This window comes from Ranitomeya variabilis, chromosome 3 (genome assembly GCF_051348905.1).
Source record: "Ranitomeya variabilis isolate aRanVar5 chromosome 3, aRanVar5.hap1, whole genome shotgun sequence".
Lineage (NCBI taxonomy): Eukaryota > Metazoa > Chordata > Amphibia > Anura > Dendrobatidae > Ranitomeya > Ranitomeya variabilis.
In genome coordinates, this window is record NC_135234.1 from 386335976 (window position 1) to 386359105 (window position 23130).

Below are 23130 nucleotides of genomic sequence, written 5' to 3' on the forward strand. Positions count from 1 at the left end.
CACCACTAGAGAGCGCACAGGTAGTAAGTTCTTGTCTCCTATCAGAAATGTGTAAACACCGGCTCGGCGCCATTTTTTTGAGGACCATATTTCGCTTATATGCTTTGTGTCTGTCCCTAAGAAAATGGCGCCTGAATAAGAGACAAAAGTATTACTCTTGTTAGCTCCCCTTACTGAACGGTTACTATTGGGCGTGACGTGCTGCTTCTGTCACTTCCTGACCGAACTTTGACAGCAGAAGTCGGGTGTATCGGGGCTGCACACCGGGAGGGGGATCATGACGAGCTATCCGTACGGCCAGGTAAGGAGGGGCGGCCATCCAGGCAGTGAATGGGAAGGGCTGGTCACGGGGGTGCGAGACATAGGACAGACACATGGAGGCCATTACTGCTGACCAGACCTCCCTCCACCCTGGGATCTGTGCGATATCAGCTCTCTGCACACAATCCGCCATCCCCCGCTTATGGGGTCTGTTCACAGTGTGTATTGCTGTGGCAGGTCTGACTGTGACCTCTGCATCGCAGCCTAAATCTGGCCAGATTGTTTGCAGAGTGGGTGTGGGCTGATTTGCAGGACCGGGTCCATCGGATGGGAGTCCTGAGAGCCGCCTTCTGCCGGATGGCATCTGTGCTCTTCTTTTGATTGATCAGACTGAAACATGTCAGGACGGCCAATCAAAAGAAGAGCTTCAGATACTGGCACTTAAAGGGTGTTTGTTAGGGCTCTGATACAGCAACCCCAGATTACTGATCAGGTCCTGATTTACTCTGGTTGTTTGCTGAAACCTACATTCACTTTTGATCGCTTTTTTGCGGTTTATAGATCTACATGTAACTACTTTTACAAGAGCACAACATTTAAGAATTACAATAGGACATTTGTGCATAGGGTGGCTGGGGTGATGCTTCCTAGAGATAAGCCGTCATGTGCCCATAGCTGTTGACCTGTTCCATTCCAAATGATCAATCTCAGAGGCATTTAACACGCGCTGCCATGGGGGCACGTCTTTCACCTTGCCAGTCAGTGCGCCAGTCATGTAATCGCGAGTCTGCTAATGACCCCTGTGCCTGTCGTTTACCATCCTTCTATGAAAGCCAGCCTATGGCAAATGCACTTCTATGTATAACAGAAGCAACTGGATGATCACAGCTTCAAGTCCCCTAAGGAGACTATTAAATCCAGTAAAAAGTCGAAAAAAAAGGTTTTAAAAATATAAAAAAACAAAAGTTTAAATCACCCCCTTTTTGCTCCACAATAAAATAAAAAAATACACATTTTGTATCGCTGCGTTCATAAAAGTCCCATCTGTCAAAGTATAAAACAGATTAATCTAATCGGTAATCGGCGTAATAAAAAGAAAAATCAAAACACCAGAATTAAAGTTTTTTCTTTTTTCGTCTGCCGCAACATTATCAATAAAATGTAATCATAACATTATATCTACTCCAAAATGGTATCAGTAAAAACGTCAGCTCAGGTTGCAAAAAAAAAATAAGCCCTCACAGCCCCATATCCGGAAAAATGCCCAGGTATCTAATAATGGCAACAAAAGCCAAATTTCATGGAGGAGTTAAGATGGGTAAGGATTTGATCAGTATACCAGGGGACCTGTGCCTGTTATACTCTTCTGTGAGCCAGAACGTATAGCAATTCCCATTCTGGCAGACTTAAGTCACTTTGTGTTCCAAGATCCATTCATTAGAATGGTCAGCATACAATACAACCCTTAACTTGGGCCCTGGAGAGTAGTCTGATCTAATGTCACAAGCCTGTAGATACTCGGATGTGGTGGTTTTTTCCTGTAACCACTATCAGTATGGTTAATACTGACCTGTACAGGTGAAACAATGAAGGTGACGCAGCGCCACACCTTCCAGTACTATGTCGCCTCTTTCTGCAGGTTAGACAGAGAGCCTAGAGGTGAGATCCTGACAGATCATGAAGCGATGGTATATCCTAGCAACATTTGTCTTCACTTTGTGAGACAGCGATGGCCCTTAAGCAAAGGCAAAGTCAATATACGATAGGTCTCCTTGGTAAAAAAAAACACAAGTGATTCTACTTCTCGTTGGTGATTCTTTTTTTTTTTTGTCATTCTACCAATATATAGTATTCTCATGTGCTACCATGTCATGGGAACAAGATCAGCACCTGCCAGAACATGGAAACTAAGACCCAGAAATTATTTTTATTTCTTTACTATGTTAGTACAGGTCCTTTAAGCTAACAACTTCAGTAGAAAGCTCAGCATGATCTCCCACTCACCAGAACTAGTTACATGACATCCCCCAAAGCAGGGTTCTCTAGACTCTGACACCACCAGTGCTTGTATGCTTGTATAAGTGGTTTGTGATCTAACCGGAAGTTGTCTTGAAAGTAAAGAACATTCTTGATTATGACTTCCTGATTTTCATCATTACATTGCACATCAGATTGCACATTTCTAAGAAGTCAGATCTGCATGTCCCTTGCTGAAGAACTACAATAACAGACTCCCTGCTCTGTAGTGGGCATTGACGTGAATTGACTTTAAAACCGAGTCAGAGAACAGGTCTTGTACGCTACATTCTTCTAATTGTCCTCTCAGGGAGTATCCTGCACATTTGTTGATGTCCTATCCTTACAATATGTTTGTGTTTGACCCCTGGCTTCCTCTGCACTTTATCAGGACAACCACAGGAATGGCCTTAACAGAAAGACTAGACACAGCTATAGCCCCATGTATGCATATGCCACATTCCTCAGAGGGGTTTTCTCACAAAGTACATATTAATCACTAATCTTTGAATAATAATCATTTTTGCATGTTTAAAATTTTTTTTCGTGTGCTGAGATAACCTTTATAACTGTGCCCCTGCTGTTTACTGCGTAATGGCCGTGTCTGACCGTACAGGGACATGGTCTGATCATACCACAGCTTCTGGGCAAAGGAGGATGCAAAAGAGAGTATATGGACAGGACATCACAGGATCACAGCTTAATTAATTGAATTCATTTGCTATTTAAATGCTCCATCATTTTTGTTTTGGTCAGATTTGTTAATACAATTCAGCAGTTGTAGACCGTGTACCGAGGGTGGTCTCTCCCAGAATACAGTGGGCCGAGGACAAAGAACACAACCAGACAATTTAAGGAACTAGTTTTTACTAACAACAAAAACTGTGTTACCCTGGAAATAGCAAGAAGGAAATACAGTTAACTATCACACACGTCTAACCCGGATCAGCCAGGACCCCTGCACTGCACAACCGATAGGCCCAGTATGTTCTATGGGGTGCACTATAATTTGCCCGACATGTGGTTCTGCCTGACGCCTGACAGGCTAGCAGAAGGCCATTCACATCACAGACAATGCTTTGGGTGGAATCCAACTCTGCATCCAACCGTAGTCATCCACCCAACGTGATTCTACTTCTCTGACAGGAATCACAGAGACAGTTGCCCCTTTCCTCAGTGTTCTGACCAGCTCCTGTCACATCTGTTTCTTATTAACTGCACTGCACTAAGATGGCCGCCTGCAATTCTCAGTCATCCTTCAGTTTTCTAACTGGCGCTGGGGGCGGCTCAAACTGGTTATCTCCCTGTGTGCCAAGGGAGGTCTTCAACAACACCTTGCACCCTGAAAGCTTTTCAGTATTAGGCCATGTTGACACGTTCAGTATTTGGTCAGTATTTTACCTCAGTATGTGTAAGCCAAAACCAGGAGTGGATGATAAATACAGAAGTGGTGACGTGTTTCTATTATACTTTTCCTCTGAATAACCCACTCCGGGTTTTGGCTTACACATACTGAGGTAAAATACTGACTGAATACTGAATGTGTGGCTGTGGCCTTACTGGGAGAATATGGTGGTGGAGGTAGTGGCCACATTGTTTGGTGGCAGCTTTGCCTCCCTTCACCTTCTGGATAGGATGAAGTAATACAGCAGTGACGCCCCTCTTACCTCCACTATGTGCACCCTTTACCAGTAAAACCTGTTTTGATCCCCACTGATCCATTTCGTCTCCATCCTTGTCATCACTTTTGTCCTAAATAATATCATCAGTCCCCATGCTCGCATCAATTGTGTTTTTTTTACCTCTGTTTCCTATGTCCAGGAGGAGAGGAAAAGGTTATGGGGTTGTCCACGTTTTGTAGGCACTTTTTTTTTTTTTCTTAAATGTATGCAATTGGAGCTGAAAAAAAGTTTTTGCCGTTGGGTTTCATTAAAAATAAATGTCACCATTATTCTCCTTTACACTCTGAATTGCACTGTCTATTGCTGGCTGCAGAATGAGGGCAAATCAGTCCATATGTATGTTACTATAACCTTTACTCCAATCAGCGTGCCACCAAAAGCACACTTTTTTTTTTTTTAAGTTTACGAGATATCTGAAGGTGCCCACTGCCAGCTTGTCTTCTTCCCATAGTGCATCCTGGCATTTCTTTCCCTAGTAACTGATGCAGATGGACCCAGCTGTCCACATGAGGATATAGGCGCACAAGTGCAAATTATATTTATTTCCATATAGCGTCAACAGGGGCAAAGGCAGGCCCGTGGGATCAGGCCCAGACGATGGCACCATTTTCATGAATGTGCATCCTCTGACACACATGCAGGTGAATTGTAGTGTGGTGCAGAGAAGCAATGACTGCCGGCACCACAGTAGCCATACAGGCCACCCACCCAATAAGAGTTTGGCAGCTGACGCCAGGGTGAGGATGAAAAGGATGTCGATCACTGTGTTGGAAAAGAGCGCCAGGATGACAGGATGGCAGAATTTATTATAGAATAGAGGCCACGGTGGGTGACATTGGTACATGATGGGAGCCAGGACACAGGGTATTATTACCGGAAGGAGCCAGGGCTGGACGGTCATCATTGTTACAGGAGTGGGCTAGGATAGGAGACCATATTATAGTATGGGGGACATTATTATATGGGCCTGTATGGACCAACATGCTGTAGGGGCCCACATCCAAATTTTGTACCTGGGCCCATAGGACTCTAGTTATTTCACTTAAATTTTTACATATTCTACAGTCCTCATTGTACTGGGCTTATCATCAGTCCCTGGCCCCATTTGGGCTTACAGTTTAAATTCCAAATGTATGTTTTTGGAGTGTGAGAGAAACTCAAAAGAAAGCACATACACACATGGCAATTTTCCAAACTCCAGGCATATGTTTATTTTTGAAGCTAGAACTCCATCATATAAGGTACCAGTGCTGACCACTGTGCAGCTTTTAACAATAAATAAGGGCCAGCTTGGGCACTGTGACTGGTCGGTGACTACTCTGCCTTATGCACTACAAGCTGTGATGCAATGTATGTTCTGGCACCTTTCTATCACAGCCAGAATGAACGTTCACAGCAGTTTGTACTGCAATAGCTGTTCTGTAGGGCTGGTCCAGATGGGCTCACTTTCACTTTTCATATGCATCGGTGAGCCTTTGGTGGCCACGATCCCACCACTGAGCCTTGGCTGGCCACGATCCCACCACTGAGCCTTGGCTGGCCACGATCCCACCACTGAGCCTTGGCTGGCCACGATCCCACCACTGAGCCTTGGCTGGCCACGATCCCACCACTGAGCCTTGGCTGGCCACGATCCCACCACTGAGCCTTGGCTGGCCACGATCCCACCACTGAGCCTTGGCTGGCCACGATCCCACCACTGAGCCTTGGCTGGCCACGATCCCACCACTGAGCCTTGGCTGGCCACGATCCCACCACTGAGCCTTGGCTGGCCGCGATCCCACCACTGAGCCTTGGCTGGCCGCGATCCCACCACTGAGCCTTGGCTGGCCGCGATCCCACCACTGAGCCTTGGCTGGCCACGATCCCACCACTGAGCCTTGGCTGGCCACGATCCCACCACTGAGCCTTGGCTGGCCACGATCCCATCACTGGTGCAATGGTTAATCCTCCCTTTGTCCTCTTTAAGGAGTTACTAACCACTGCATAACAGGAACCCTCCAAAAGACCTTCCATTCTGATAATTCCCTGACACAAACGTCTATCACAGTTTGGCCAAGTTCAGGCTCTCGTCTGTAAAGGGTAACTTCACTTTCTGTTTTTGCATATTGTTGCCCAGCAGTGAAAAGTAAACAGAAATGTAAATGCTCTTAATGTGAAATGTTACTTTGCTTTGCTTACAAATATCTGCTCATCCTGCTGCTCATGTCCTCCTTATTCAGGTCTAATCCAGCTCCCCTCTGCTGTTACCGGGGTAAAGCCACAGTATACTCTGTTGGTCCACTGTACAAAGCTCTTCTTGATTGACAGCCGGAGGGGGGCAGCTGAATATTGGAATTGCACTGATCCTGCTCTTTTCTCTGCTGTGTGACATAGTGCTGAGTGGACAGGATATGTGTCTTCTCTATCTCCTTGACAATCCCCTTAATTACTGATTCAGTGAGCGTCAAAATCACGAAGGGGCCACAGAAATCACATGTGTCAGACAGCCGAGAGAGCGTGGGCTTTGCACGATTCCACTACTGAAACATATTTTCAGTTCTGGTTATTTTTCACTGCTGGACAAAATGATGTACCGTCAATAAAAATAAGTATAGATCCTGCTTAAAAAGGGGTATTCCTATCTACAAGATCCTATCCCAATATGTAGTAGGTGTAATAATATTAGCAAATACCTCCAATTAGAAATGTAGTCTAGTTCTTCTGATTCACTATGTCGCTTATCCCATGTGCAGGGCATGGCAGTAGCTTAGGTATCCATGGTTACGACCACTCATGTAGTGACAGTTACCTGTTAGTAGGATGCTTAAGCTACTGCAATGCCCTGCACATGGGGTAAGCGACATAGTGAATCAGAAGAACTATACTACATTTCTAATAGAAGGAATGTGCTAATAATATTATTATTACACCCATTACATATGGGGATAGGATCTTGAAGATGGGAAAACCTCTTTAAGGTCCATTTTAAAAATGAATCACTATTGTGAACAAACAATCGTATTAACTCATTGCACGATAATCTTATGGTATAAAGGGGTTCTGATCACCTGTTAAATGGGCAAACCACTTGTTCAACAGGCGAAATGATCTTTGCTGCACAAAAGATCATTATTCTTGCTAGCACATCATCCGGTTAACACAGCGTGATGTGCTGTCGAGAACAATGACATCCTATGCACACAGAATGATCTGTTACTGATTTTTCAGTGCACATCTGTAAATGGGCTATTAAATGACCGCCGATCAGTAAATAGCTACCGATCAGCTGTGGTTTAACTCGGCACAATCGAGTGGTGTAAATTCCCTTGCCCATTGCTTCCAACACATCCAGATTTGACTGTCACTTGCTACAGTATATAATGTCAGTAGTTTTTTATGTTATGGCTGATTGGTGTCAACAGTTGACTAATCATTTTTCTCATAAAATATAATTAGATTTGTATTCCAGATTATTGTAACGTAATACCATTTGTAAGAATGATTGCTATAATATCCTACCATTGGAGCGGTCGTGAAACAATCCGTTTGATAATGTCATGTGTGCATGTCTCCGGCAGGAGGTGTTATTGTACTGATGTATGTGAGCGGTCACAGCTTTTTGCCTGATTCACCCTCTTAATTAGATGCTTCTATGGAGAAGTAGCAGAATAGATTGTGTACACATATTAACTTGCAAAGATGAGCTAACTTTCTGTGTATGTAACTGGTCGGAACTTGTGCAAAGTTGCTCTTCAAGTCTGTGCTTGTGTATATATGGAACATACTGTTATCCTGGCAACCGTCACCTATTGTTGTCAAAACATAAACTGGTTTCATGATGGTATTGTCTCGTTTGTTTCAGGGATACCATGGCTCTGTGGGCCATACCCCTGGTGCACCCCAAGGAAGCTATTATGCAAGCCAGCAATATGGTGGAGGCGGTAACCCTGGACAGCCTACATATGGAGGACCAGCACCTGGAGCACCATATGGACCTCCATCTTCTAATAGCAGTTATGGGCAGCAAATACCAGGTGCTGCTGCTCCAGGTGGCCCAGGAGCAGGCTCTTATGGTGGCCACGCTCCAGGTGGACCTTACGGGGGACCCGGATCCAATCCGTATGGTGCTCCACAGCAAGGACAATATGGTCAAAGGCCTTCTGGTGAGTTTAAAATGTATTTCCGCTGACCCATTAACAACCTTGTGTAGCACCCTATTTATTATTGCACAATTTTGATACACTTGCTCTATTTTCTCGAATTCATTAACCTCTTCACCCCCGGAGCTTTTTCCGTGTTTTCGTTTTTCGCTCCCCTCCTTCCCAGAGCCATAACTTTTTTTTATTTTTCTGTCAATATGGCCATGTGAGGGCTTATTTTTTGCGGGACAAGTTGTACTTTTGAACAATACCATTGGTTCTACCATGCTGTGTAACAGAAAACGGGAAAAAAATTCCAAGTGCGATGAAATTACAAAACAAGTGCAATCTCACACTTGTTTTTTGTTTGGCTTTTTTGCTAAGTTCACTAAATGCTAAAACTGGCTTGCCATTATGATTCTCCAGGTCATTACGAGTTCATAGACACCAAACATGTCTAGGTTCTTTTTTATCTAAGTGGTGAAAAAAATTCCAAACTTTGCTAAAAAAAAAAAAAAAAAATTGCACCATTTTCCGATACCCGTAGCGTCTCCAATTTTTGTGATCTGGGGTTGGGTGAGGGCTTATTTTTTGCGTGCCGAGCTGGCGTTTTAAATGATACCATTTTGGTGCAGATACGTTCTTTTGATCGCCCGTTATTGCATTTTAATGCAATGTTGCGACGACCCAAAAATTTTTAATAAATTTTGGCGATTTGATTTTTTTTTTTCTCGCTACGCCATTTAGCGATCAGGTTAATCCTTTGTTTTTTTGATAGATCGTGCGATTCTGAACGCAGCGATATCAAATATGTGTAGGTTTGTTTTTGTTTTTTTTATTGTTTTATTTTGATTGGGACGAAAGGGAGGTGATTTGAACTTTTATATATTTTTTTTAATTTTTTTATATTTTTAAACACTTCTTTTTTTTACATTTTGGCATGCTTCAATAGCCTCCATAGGAGGTTAGAAGCATGCACAACTCGATCGCCTCTGCTACATAGAAGTGAAGCACAGATCACCTCTATGTAGCAGAAATGCAGGGTTGCTTTGAACGCCGACCACAGGGTGGCGCTCAAAGCAATCGGCCATCAACAACCATAGAGGTCTCAAGGAGACCTCTGGTTGTTATGGCAATGCACCGATGACCCCCGATCATGTGACGGGATCAGCGGTGCGAGCACTTCCAGCCGTGCAGCTGGGAGCGCTAGTTAAATGCCGCTGTCGGCGCTTGACAGCGGCATTTAACTAGTTAATGGGCGGGGGCGGATCGCGATTCCGCTCGCGCTCATTGCATGCACATGTCAGCTGTACAAAACAGGTGACATGTCGCGGCTTTGTACTGGGCTCACCGCCGGAGCCCACCTCAAAGCGGGGGTTCTGCCAGCTGACGTACTATTCCGTCAGCTGGCAGAAAGGGGTTAATCAATCTGATAATGCTTCAAGATTCGCCCAATGTAAAAGTAGCAAACTGATCTAAACTCGCCCACCGCTGCTCCAGCGATGCCTCTCTAACATTGCCTTGTCTTGGCACGACTATGGTGACCACTGCAGCCAATCACTGAACATATTGTTCTCATTCTGCCGAGCCCAGTGATTGGCTACAGTGGTGGTATGCTATAGTTGTGGTGGCATCTCTGTAGCCTTTCAACAAAGACCAGCGAAGCAGTGAAGAATAGAGAGCAATATCATGTTCTTTTAAGCAGTTTTCAGCTTTTTTTTTTTTTTAATGATAAAATATTGTATACTATGGGTAAATTCCTTATGATTTGAACAATATCCGCTTCCTGCTATTCAGTAGGAACCCTTATTACATGACCCAGGTCTGATAGCCAAGCCATGAACCTGCGTGCCCATCACATGATCAGGACAATGATCGAGGAATTATTACAGAAATTATATTGTAAAATATTGTAGCTTTTAATTCTGCAAAATATAACCTTTATTTACTATAACCGGACTACCTCCTTTATCTACAGGTAATTTGCCCCCAGGAGTAGACCCAGAAGCTTATAACTGGTTCCATACTGTTGACACCGATAGAAGTGGTTACATAACCTTAAAAGAGCTTAAACAAGCCCTGGTCAACTCCAACTGGTCAGCATTTAATGATGAAACCTGTATAATGATGCTAAGTAAGTAAAGCTGAAATATTGTTGAAAATGTTTGTGTGTAGGTGTAAATCTATTTACTGCTGTTTCTCACTAACCATAGTAGCACTGTATAAAAGTATACACTGTGCGCAGAATTATTAGTTAAGTTGTATTTTGATCACATGATACTTTTTATACATGTTGTCCTACTCCAAGCTGTTCAGGCTTGAGAGCCAACTACCAATTAAGTAAATCAGGTGATGTGCATCAATGTAATGAGGAGGGGTGTTGTCTAATGACATCAACACCCTATATAAGGTGTGCTTAATTATTAGGCAACTTCCTTTTCTTTGGCAAAATGGGTCAGAAGAGAGATTTGACGGGCTCTAAAAGTCCATAATTGTGAGATGTCTTGCACAGGGATGCAGCAGTCTTGAAATTGCCAAACTTTCGAATTCTGATCACCGAACAAGCAAGCGTTTCATGGCAAATAGCCAACAGGGTCGCAAGAAGCATTTTGGGAAAAAAAGGCGCAAAATAACTGCCCATGAATTGAGAAAAATCAAGTGTGAAGCTACCAAGATGCCATTTGCCACCAGTTTTGCCATATTTCAGAGCTGCAACGTTACTGGAGTAACAAAAAGCACAAGGTGTGCGCTACTCAGGGACATGGCCAAGGTAAGGAAGGCTGAAAACGACCACCTTTGAACAAGAAACATAAGAGAAAACATCAAGACTGGGCCAAGAAATATCTTAAGGCTGACTTTTCAAAGGTTTTATGGACTGATGAAATGAGAGTGACTCTTGATTGGCCAGAGGCTGGATCAGTAAAGGGCAGAGAGCTCAACTCCTACTCAGACACCAGCAAGGTGGAGGTGGGGTACTGGTATGGGCTGGTATCATCAAAGATGAACTTGTGGGACCTTTTCGGGTTGAGGATGGAGTGAAGCTCAACTCCCAGACCTACTGCCAGTTTGTGGAAGACAACAAAAAATAATGACATGGCCCCCTTGTTCACCTGATCTGAACCCCATAGAGAACCTGTGGTCCCTCATAACATGTGAGATCTACAGGGAGGGAAAACAGTACACCTCTCGGAACAGTGTCTGGGAGGCTGTGGTGGCTGCTGCTCGCAATGTTGATCGTAAACAGATCAAGCAACTGACAGAATCTATGGCTGGAAGGCTGCTGAGTGTCATCAGAAAGAAAGGTGGCTATATTGGTCACTAATTTTGGGGGGTTTTGTTTTTGCATGTCAGAAATGTTTATTTCTAAATTTTGTGCAGTGATATTGGTTTACCTGGTAAAAAGTGAGATGGGAATATATTTGGTTTTTATTAAGTTGCCTAATAACTCGGCACAGTAATAGTTACCTGCACAAACAGATATCCTCCTAAGATAGCCAAATCTAAAAAACTCCACTCCAACTTCCAAAAATATTAAGCTTTGATATTTATGAGTCTTTTGGGTTGATTGAGAACATAGTTGTTGATCAATGATAAAAATAATCCTCTAAAATACAACTTGCCTAATAATTCTGCACACAGTGTATATTTATACTGCCTTCTATATACATCTCCTGAGTTTAGTCCTCATGCGGAGAAGAGGTCCCCAACATGTGGCTCTACGCCAGCTTGGTGCATTAGCATCAGATCTGTCAAAGAACTAGAAGAGCACATCTTCCTATGGTGACTGGTGTGAGTAGCCCTGCACAAGCTTTAACCCCTTTCCTACCTTGGACACATCCATATGTCCCTGTGACCTGGGACATATGGATACGTCCAGGCGATCTTGCGCTTACACAGGCTGTGCCCCCGCGATCGCCACCGGGTGTCAGCTGATTCTGGCAGCTGACACCCGGCACTAGGTGCCAGAAGTGGTCCCGCTTCGCTCTCTGAACTTTAACCCCCTAAATGCTGTGATCGAACGCGATTGCAGCATTTCGGGAGCCGGCAGAGGGAGGCCCTCTGCCCTTGGATTAGAGATCTGGTGGCGTCATGCTGGGTCCTGATCATTGCCATGGTGACCCAATGTTATTATGGGGACATCAGGGTCACCAGAGCTAGTAAGGTTGCTAGATCATGCTCAGAGCATGATGAACAACTTTATCTGTCAGTGTGCATAGCATAGGGATGCTGCTTCATCCCTATGCTATTCAAGCGATCAGCATGCAAAAAATAATAGCATTTAGGGAGTTAAAGTGTCGGGAGTGGTGCGGGACCGCTCCTGGCACTTAGTACTGGGTGTCAGCTGGGAGAATCAGTTGACTCCCGGCGGCGCATGATCGCTTGGACGTAATAATCCGTCCCGCATTAATAAGTAGCAGGGCGCAGGGACGTATTATTACTGACCGTGTCGGAAAGGGGTTAAAGCATTGTAACAGCTATCAGAAATGAAGACATTATATTCTAAGTGAAATGGGAGGAATGTTAAGAAGAGGAAACCTTGCAGCGCTTTATCCATCTAGAGACTGTATTGGAGTCTCAGGATGGTGCTTTGTAGGTAGTGAGCAGGCACTAAAGGTGCTAGTGTGTGAGCTGTGGGACAGATCCAGCACCTCCTCTTGGGAAATGTAGTCTATAGACACAGGAGAGCAAACAATAACAACCCATGAGGATTGGGGCTGAAGAGGAGCTCAAAAAGAAAAATAAACGAGGCTGTTTGTGGACTCCTTAGAAGGACAGCCAGGTTGTTTTTTTTGTTTTTGTTTTTGGTTTGTGCCCATAAAACTACAATCATTGGTATAAACAGATTTCCTTGCTCAACATGGTCACCTGGGGACTACATAAACCTAAGCACACTCATTGCAGAAACTACACCCTGCAGCTCTGTCCACAAAGACAATACTGGTAGTAAGCGTGTGCCTCCATTATGGCCGCTCCCAGGGAACCTTTTAAAATAAAATAAAAAAATCAATCTGTCCAAAATCTGAACGTTATGAAATCGACACCGACTTTTCTTGTAGTTCCTGTAATACAGATATCTCCTGCTGTTTTGCCTTTGCTTATTTCATTATATTCATAAGTACTTTTTCTTTCCAGACATGTTTGATAGGAGTAATTCAGGCCGCATTGATGTGTTTGGGTTTTCGGCTCTGTGGGCGTATCTTCAGCAGTGGAAGAACATGTTCCAGCAATTTGATCGTGATAGATCTGGCTCCATCAACCAGGGAGAGCTGCACCAAGGTAAACCGCGCATAGCCCTAGTATTTCCTAGGTTACATTTTCATATTGCTGGTGATGGACCTGCTGAGCTAAGCGGATGCGGCTCATTGTCTGGGCGCTAACCTTCACTGGGCACTGCCATGGTTACCTTCGGCCGGGGACAGGAAAACGGACGGGCTCGACTCGAGGAGCAAACATAATGGAAGTGAATGGGAAACTCACATTTTTCTCTATCCCCATGATGGCACCACGGAGAGAGGGGTCCGCCCCCAGGGACAGGAAACCTACAGGTGAAAAAGGGCGTACCTCTCTCCCACATCAGTTGGTTTCCTGTCCCTGACTGGGAACCTACAGCACGTACCTGAAGGATTCTTCGTGGAGTTCCAGGGGCTGATGCAGTCGACTTTCTAACAGGGGGCGCCCTGTTACGGCTGGATCAAGCGGTTTTTTCCCTCTTTTTTCTCCCTTTCCTGAAGCACCACCACAGGGGTCGGCGGGCCTCATGGGTGAGTGGAGGAAGGCAGTGAAAGGATCCAGTCTGCCTTCCACAGAAAAAAAAAAAAAAAAAGAGGGGGATAAGGAGCGGGTGACGGCGGTCACCGGAGGACTCTGGATGGTAATATGGGGGTAGCGGCGGCTATCCTACCATAAAAGCCCAAGTAAAAACGGGCCGGACCGGCGTCATTACCGGTAAATTGGTGTGGGCGTCGGTAATGGAGCGCTGGTGCGCTCACCGGCGCCATCACCGCAAAAACACAGCGCTAGTGCGCGCGCGCCGGCGTCCCACCACATTCATTCCCTCATGTGAAGCTGACAGAGACCGGAAGTTGTGCGGGCGCATGCGCAAACCGTCACTTCCGGTTTCGCCGGCAAATGCATAAAAGAACGCCAGCATAGGGAAAAGGGTGGCAAATTCAAACTCCAAAGTGCACCAGACAGTGCGGAGGCCACCATGAGCGAAAGCGAGCAGCAGGTTATGCAGGAAGCTGTCCAGCGATCTCCTGAGCAGGCACAAGTGCAGCGGCGTCTGCACCCACAGCAGCAGCGCAAAGGAAACTCGTCCTCTGTACAGCGCAGCAGCAGCGGACGATCAGAGTCTCAACGCAGTCGGGGGTCTGCAAAAACCACACGGCCGGCGACGATTCCAGCGGATACAGTCCCCAGGCCCGAGACGGTATCTCTGATCCACAGGGGGTGAGTGATCTACGTGAAAGTGCTGAGTTTAATATAGGGCTCTTTTTGTTCTAGGGGAGAAAAAGTACAGCCAAAACTAAGCACAAAGAATGTGCCATATGTTCAGACGAGCTGCCTTCCTCCTGGGAAAAGAGACTATGCAGCGTCTGTATAAAAAAGACGATTCAGGAGGAAACTCCATCATTTGCATCCGAATTAAAGTCGTTAATAAAAATCCAGGTGGAAAGTGCCATTAAAGGCATTAAAGCCACAAAGAAAAAACATAAGAAAACACCCGAGTCCCCCGTATCTAGTGCGGACGAGTCAGAGAGTGAATTATCTGACTCAAATAATTCGTCAGCCTCTGACACTTCTTCAGTATCCTCTGAGGGGGGGCGCAGTTGCTTCCCTATCGAGGAAACAGACGCTTTAGTGAAAGCAGTCAGAGCAACAATGGGGATAGTGGAGGAGAGACCTAAAAGAACAGCGCAGGACATAATGTTCAGCGGTCTGGAACAAAAAAGGAAAAGAGCATTCCCAGTAAATGAGAAAATTCACTCTCTAATTAAAAGAGAGTGGAAAAAGCCAGACAAAAAAGCTCTCCTCACCCCCAAAAGAAAATACCCATTTGATGACCCAGCATGCTCGTCCTGGAGTAAAGCACCAAAATTAGACGTGGCCATAGCAAAGGCCTCAAAAAAGTTTGCCCTACCTTTTGAGGACATGGGTACCTTAAAAGATCCGATGGACAAAAAAGCCGAGGTTTTCCTAAAAAACTCTTGGGAAGCGGCAGGAGGCGGGCTTAAACCAGCTGTCGCGGCCACCTGCACAGCTCGCGCGCTAATGGTGTGGCTTGAGCACTTGGATTCCCAATTAAAGGGAAGAGTCTCAAGAGACACAATTCAAAAATCAGTTTCTATAATGAAAGGTGCAGCAGCCTTTTTGGCGGATGCATCAGTAGACTCGGCCAGACTAGCAGCCAGGGCTGCCGCCTTCTCAAACGCCGCAAGACGTGCCCTGTGGCTAAAATGTTGGCCAGGGGACCTTCAGACAAAGACAAAACTCTGCTCAATACCCTGTGAGGGTGAATTCTTGTTCGGCGCAACGCTAGATGACATCCTCGAGAAAGCCGAGGACAAGAAAAAGTCTTTCCCTGGTTTCCCCAACCAATCATACAGACGTTCCTTTCGGAATAAAAAAATTTATGCGGAGAAAACCTCCGAAAGGGAACAAAGAAACATGGGAGGAAAAAAGAAATAAAACCAGAGGGTTCCTATTCAACAAACCCACTCCCGACAACAAAAAAACTCAATGAAGGTGTCCCCCAGGTTGGCGGGAGACTGACAAAGTTTCTCCCAGCCTGGGAAAAAATTTCAAGCAGTCCCTGGATACTAGGCATAGTACGAGAAGGACTCAAGCTAAAGTTCCGCATTCCCCCCAACAACCTCTTCATGGTGACATCACAGAGACAGTCTCAAGAACAGTCGGCTCTTCAGGAAGAAATTCTAGGCCTAGTCCAGAAGGAGGTCCTACAGGAAGTCCCTCACCAGGAAAGAGGCATGGGCTTCTATTCTCCCCTCTTCCTCCGAAAGAAGCCAGATGGGTCATACAGGACAATAATAAATCTCAAAAAGTTAAACAGTTTTCTCGAGATCCCACACTTCAAAATGGAAACAATAAAATCTTGCGTAAAAATACTCTTTCCCAGATGTTTCATGACTGTTCTAGACCTACGGGATGCATACTATCATGTACCGATCCACAAGGATCATCAAAAGTACCTCCGGCTAGCAGTGAATATCCAGGGGGAGGTGAAACATTATCAGTTTCGGGCCCTCCCTTTTGGGTTAGCTATCGCACCCCGGGTTTTCACGAAACTAATGTCGGAAGTGATGGCGCATATACGAGAACAGAATATCCTGATAGTCCCCTACCTGGACGACCTCCTTGTAGCAGGGACATCATTCCATCACTGCAAACAGCAGTTGGATTTGGTTATGACTTCTCTGTCAAGCCTGGGTTGGCTATTGAACCTTACCAAATCCAAAGTAGTCCCATCACAGGTACAGGAGTACTTGGGGATAGTCCTCGACTCAACCACACAAACGTGTTATCTTCCTCAGGGGAAGATTCAGAAAATGACACAGGCAGCGGTACAGCTGTCAACATCCCCGGTCACCACACTCAGGAAAGCCATGTCCCTGCTGGGCTCCATGACATCCTGTATCCCGGCAGTGCAGTGGGCACAGTGCCATTCCCGGGACTTACAATGGGAGACTTTAAGTTCAAGCCTGTGTCTGGGAGGAAATTTAGACGGGCAGTTAAGCATATCTCCAACTACGATACACTCCCTACAGTGGTGGGCGGACCCGATAAATCTTACCAAGGGGGTCCCCTGGTCACTACCAACAGAAAAAATCCTAACGACGGATGCAAGCCCCTGGGGGTGGGGTGCTCATATAGACGGTCAGGTGACACAAGGGAACTGGGACAAAAATCAACAGCTGACCTCGTCAAATATGAAAGAACTGCTAGCGGTAAAACTCGCCTTAATGCACTTCCTAAAAATCATCCGCTCCCACCACGTAAAAGTCTTCTCGGACAATCAGGTAGTGGTAGCATACCTAAACCACCAAGGGGGCACCAGGTCACAAACACTGATGGAAGAAACCCGATCCATCTTCTACATTGCAGAACACAATCTGAAGTCCCTAACGGCCCTTTACATAAAGGGTTCAGAAAACCAGACCGCAGACTTCCTCAGCAGAACACGCTTGAAACAGGGGGAGTGGGAGCTGAAACAGTCGGTATTCAACCAAATAGTGAAGCGTTGGGGAGAGCCAGAAATAGACCTATTCGCGGACTATCAGAACCGGAAAGTGAGGAAGTTCTGCTCAATCGACCCCCGGGGAGGGCCAGTAGCTCTGGACGCTCTCACAGTCCCCTGGAACTATCGCCTCTCCTACGCGTTCCCTCCAATATCCCTTATTCCCCTAGTTTTGAGGAAAATTCGGGAGGAGGGGGCAACAGTAATAATCATAGCTCCATTCTGGCCTCGCAGAATATGGTTTTCTTGGCTGAGGAAGATGTCCTTAGACAGCCCGTGGGTTCTACCAGACACGCAAAATCTGTTATCCCAGGGCCCAGTGTGTCACCCCAATGTAAAAAGCCTACACATGACAGCTTGGCTTTTGAAAGGAAGCTATTAAGCAGCAAAGGGTTTTCGTCCAATCTGGTGTCCACATTACTACAGAGTAGGAAACCCGTAACCACCAAAATATATGGCAAAGTGTGGAAAAAATTCATGTCCGTATCGGGGGCTGACCCAAGGGGGGAGATCCCAATAGATAAAATCCTTGAATTCCTGCAAAAGGGGTTGGAGAAAGGGCTAGCTACAAGTACCCTAAAGGTTCAGGTAGCAGCCTTGGGAGCGCTGTATAATTGTGATCTAGCCAGAAACCGATGGATCGTGAGATTCATCAAAGCCTCGGGTAGATTAAGACCTGTTCCTTTGCATAATGCCCCTCCATGGGATCTAAACCTTGTTCTAAATGCACTAACCAAATCTCCTTTTGAGCCCTTGGCAGACGCACCCCTAAAGATACTATCTTTAAAAACAACACTCTTAGTGGCCCTAACCTCAGCCCGTCGCGTTAGTGACATACAAGCACTATCCGCAGGTCCTCCCTTCACTCAAATCTTTGAGGACAGGATCGTTCTAAAAACAGACCCGGCTTACCTCCCAAAAGTCGCGTCACAATTTCACAGGACACAAGAGGTCTCCCTGCCCTCATTTTGTCCCAACCCCAAAAATGAGGGAGAAAAGACACTACATACCCTTGATGTTAGAAGGTGTCTACTCCAATACTTGTCAGCCACTAGGGAGTGCAGGAAGGATAGGGCTCTGTTTGTCTGCTTCCAGGGTCCACGGAAGGGACAGAAAGCGTCAAAAGCTACGCTAGCGAGGTGGATAAGAGATGCCATCGCCCTATCCTACTCTTCCAGCGGGGCGGCCATCCCGGAGAATATAAAAGCGCACTCGACCAGAGCAGTGGCATCATCCTGGGCGGAAAGAGCGGGCGCTTCAATACAACAGATATGTAGAGCGGCCACTTGGTCTTCCCAGTCTACATTTTTCAAACACTACCGCTTAGACTTGACCTCCTCTGATCTCACCTTTGGTCGAAGGGTTCTAGAGGCAGTGGTCCCTCCCTAAAAAGTTACAATCTATGTAAATCTCTCCGTGGTGCCATCATGGGGATAGAGAAAATCGTAGTTACTTACCGATAACGGTATTTCTCTGATCCCATGATGGCACCCGTATATTCCCTCCCTTTTCACACACAGGTGTGCACATTATAATGTATAGTTAGTTACCCTTAGTCACGGTGCCTCTGTTAAGTAAAAATTGTTAAATTTAATTTGTGTAAACATTAAGTTGCAGCTGAAGTTCTGTATAAGGCTCTGTTAACCAACTGATGTGGGAGAGAGGTACGCCCTTTTTCACCTGTAGGTTTCCTGTCCCTGGGGGCGGACCCCTCTCTCCGTGGTGCCATCATGGGATCAGAGAAATACCGTTATCGGTAAGTAACTACGATTTTCCGGGGGACCCTAGCTTGTGAACTGGTTAGGCCCAGAGAGGCGGACCCTTTGTGAAGAACTCCATAGAAGTGCTCACTATACTGTACATTCTCTCCTCCCAGCAGGGGACTATGCAGCTTCAGAGCGGCGCCTGATGATTGAAATGAGCTTCTTAGGGGACCCGAGCCCCACGCGATACTTCACACTACTCGATTCAGGACCCCAATTCTCGCTCCAGTATCGAGCAGTGCTGAGCATGCCCGCTCATCACTACTGTTTACTAGAGGTCTTATCTAGTGAACTGCGAACGTGCTCGGATAAGGTGTTATCTTAGCATGCTCATGTCCTAACCCAGTGCTTGAAAAATGTTCATGTCCCCGCAACTATTAGACAGCCGCAACATGTGCAGGGTTTCGAGCACGTCTGCTCATCACTAATCTTATCCAATGCAGTGATTTATCACATGCCCATAAGAATGGGATATGATGTAAGAAAACGAATCCTCATTCTATGAAAAGCTCAGTGTATTTTGTTTTTTACTGTTCCCATTGGAGCGTCTCATCTTGCTTCCTTTTGTTTCCGCAGCACTCTCTCAGATGGGATATAATCTCAGTCCACAATTTATCCTCCAGCTTATGTCCCGATATTCCATAAGATCTGCAACCCCAGGCTTACAGCTCGACCGCTTTATCCAGATTTGCACCCAGCTGCAGAGCATGACCGAAGCATACCGTGACAAGGATACGCAGAGGGCAGGCAGCGTGCGGCTCAGCTATGATGATTTTCTTACCATGGCTGTAGGACGTCTATTGTAAAGCCATTGTCCCTTTTCACACCTTTTGTTCCTATACACTAAAGCTGTGCAATACCCATATGCAGATCATGGTACCTTTTTTGGAGGGTAGGGGGCAATGGCAGAAATTATTATTATTTTTTTTTACATTTTGTCTTTGCCTGTATTAATGCACCATTTCATGTATATAGAATTGTGTAACTAAGACTTTTAATGGTTAATGCTTGTATATTACCTGACTCTTTTGAAGCCTTCGCAAATTTTGCCCACTAGAGGGAGATAGAGTTTAATAATTCAGCCTGGCCAAGCCAAGCGTTCAACATCCTTACTTACTGCATTCTTTTTCCTTTCTATTGACGTTGGTATTCATTTTTGATGCTGATTAATTCATTTAATCCTTGATTTGTTATCTAAACTTCATATTTAAAATGTATAGCGATAGCTCAATAATGTGCTGTTTACTGACATGCCATGTATGCTGTAGTATGTCAGGTAACATAGCCAACAGAAGGTGAATGGCCAAACCATGGTAATATGACAGTGTACTTCAGGTCTTAGTCTAAATCCAGCCATTACAACAAGCGCTTTACATTCCAAGCATCACAGTAATGTTACATGCCCCTACATACCAGGTCAATACACTTTCTAAGCTGCTCAGGGCAATTGAGAGATTCTTTGCAATTCGCAGATTAGTTATACAGATTGGCAATGTAGAAAATGCAATTATTGTAACATTTTCTATATCCTGTTACTCCTATCATCCATTCATTCCACTTTTCTGCACTGTTTTTACATAATATGCTTGGTACATTGGAGGCTGAGTTTTTATGCTAAGGAGACTTGGATCATGTTTTTTTTTTATTATTATTTTTTGTTTTCCCTTTAAATACTTAACAAACATTTGCCATATTTTGTATCTGCCAAAGCTTTATAAAATCCCTGACGTTATCAGGCCAATAATGAAGTGCTAAAATAAACATATATGTATATATGGGTTAAAAGAGTTGTTTTGTCATTTTAAATGCAATGTAAGTCATCTGTTTAACATTTGGGACAGAAGCACAGGCTGCCAAATTGTGCATAAGTACAGTTTCACACATTATTAAAAAAACTACCGTACATATCAAAAGCATCAGTATTACAGATCTGTAATACTAGTAGTCTATTAAAGGGAACCTGTTACCAGGCTTTCCCTACCCCATTTCAGAGTAAAAACCACTGAAAAAAAGTCCAGCAGGTAATCATAAACAAATTTATTAAATATAAGTACATAAATAGCTACAGACAGTAGTGGGTTAAAAACTGCCGACAAACAGCGTGGAGCACAAGGCGCACAGCCAACATCCCCATAGCATCCAATCAATACATAGACACTGGGTAACAAAAATAATAGTCAAGTCCCTGCAAGTTCCACACTAATGGCAGTCCATCATATATTAAGCCTGGAATGTATGGGCCAAAGATATATGTATTTATATAACCAGCGTAGAATAAAGTGGCTTACGTAGGAAACATACCAATGATGTAGCAGAGGGGACGTGCCGGCTCCAACCCACCCCGATGCGCGTTTTGGAGTAATCCTCCTTCAGGGGGCGTCGTATGTGTGTATGGTATGTGTATACTATGTGTGTATAACTGTATGTGTGTATGTACATTATATGTGTATGTATATACGGTATATGTGTGCATGTACGGTATATGTATGTACGGTACGAATATGTGTATCTGTATGTTTTTTACGGTATGTGTATGCATGTACGGTATGTGTATGCATGTACGGTATGTGTATCTATGTGTATGTACAGTATATATGTGTATGTACAGTATATGTATGTATGACGTTGTATGTTTGTGTATCTGTATGTATAGTATGTGTTTGCATATACGGTATATGTATGTGAATCTGTGCTTATGTACGGTATATGTATGTACGATATGTATGTTCAGTATATGCATGTGTATGTACAGTATGTGTGTATATATGACGGTATGTGTATCTGTGTGTATGTATGGTATATGTGTGTGTTTGCATATACGGTATATGTATGCGTATCTGTGTGTATGTATGTACAGTATGTGTATGTATGTACGGTATATGTATGTGTATCCGTATGCATGTGCAGTATGTGTTCACATGTACAGTATATGTATGTGTATCTATGTATATATATACATACATAAAAAAAGAGGAATGGTGTGCACTCTGGTCGAAAGCTGAGGAGGTGCTGGTAGATCAGACCGTGTGGTCAAGTCAATAGTAGAAGAGAAAATACCGCACACTCAAAATTGATGTGATGCAAAAGGTAAATGCCAGATTTATTAACACAAAAAAAAAACAAAAAAAGGTCAACAATTGCCACTGTATTGGTTTGTAGTAAGGAAACCCGTAGTAAGGAAACCCGACGTTTCGACCCTCCCGGGTCTTATTCATGGGGTTACTTCACTCTTTTGTTATTCATACATAGGAGTGGCAGTGTTGGTAGGCAAGACAAAGGTCCTTTTAAAGTCTAACCTTGTGAAACTAATAATCACTCCTATACAATAGGCCAGGAGAATGGGTCAGGACTACACAGCTGGGCGCGGGATGCGCCGCTATTCCACGGACGCTTTACAGAGCAGGTCAGCCCTACAGGCTGCTATTCACCCTATACAGGACCCCTCTATACATGACAGAGGAGCTGCTCAGGGACCCATCTTAAGGTCTCCCTACCTTGCTGCAGCTTACCCCTTACAGGACTCCCTGGCCTATTGTATAGGAGTGATTATTAGTTTCACAAGGTTAGACTTTAAAAGGACCTTTGTCTTGCCTACCAACACTGCCACTCCTATGTATGAATAACAAAAGAGTGAAGTAACCCCATGAATAAGACCCGGGAGGGTCGAAACCTCGGGTTTCCTTACTACGGGTTTCCTTACTACAAACCAATACAGTGGCAATTGTTGACCTTTTTTTGTGTTAATAAATCTGGCATTTACCTTTTGCATCACATCAATTTTGAGTGTGCGGTATTTTCTCTTCTACTATATATATACATACATACATACATACATACATACATACATACATACATACATACATACACTATTACATCATCTCAGTGTAAAAATACAAATATATATTTTACCCTTCGCCACGACAGCACCCCACATGAGAGAGAGGGATCCGCCCATAGGAACAGGAAACCTACAGAATAAAAGGAGGCGGTCCCCTCTCCTCCTCAGTTTAGGTTTCCTGTTTCTATGGGAA

At 44.7% G+C, this 23130-nt stretch overlaps 1 protein-coding gene across 1 annotated transcript; it reads left to right on the plus strand.

The window, feature by feature from the left end:
* The first annotated feature begins 155 nt into the window (after positions 1 to 155).
* PEF1 (penta-EF-hand domain containing 1) lies at positions 156 to 20884 on the plus strand. Its single transcript, XM_077296053.1, has 5 exons — positions 156 to 301; positions 7804 to 8104; positions 10059 to 10214; positions 13214 to 13357; positions 19676 to 20884. The coding sequence occupies exons 1-5, from the start codon at positions 278 to 280 to the stop codon at positions 19903 to 19905; spliced, it is 855 nt and encodes a 284-aa protein (XP_077152168.1). The 5' UTR covers positions 156 to 277; the 3' UTR covers positions 19906 to 20884.
* The last annotated feature ends 2246 nt before the right edge of the window (positions 20885 to 23130 follow it).

Coding starts and splice junctions, on each gene's coding strand:
- PEF1 (XM_077296053.1), top strand. CDS start 278: ATGACGAGCTATCCGTACGGCCAG. Junction 302..7,803: donor CGAGCTATCCGTACGGCCAG/GTAAGGAGGGGC, acceptor CGTTTGTTTCAG/GGATACCATGGCTCTGTGGG. Junction 13,358..19,675: donor CCAGGGAGAGCTGCACCAAG/GTAAACCGCGCA, acceptor TTGTTTCCGCAG/CACTCTCTCAGATGGGATAT.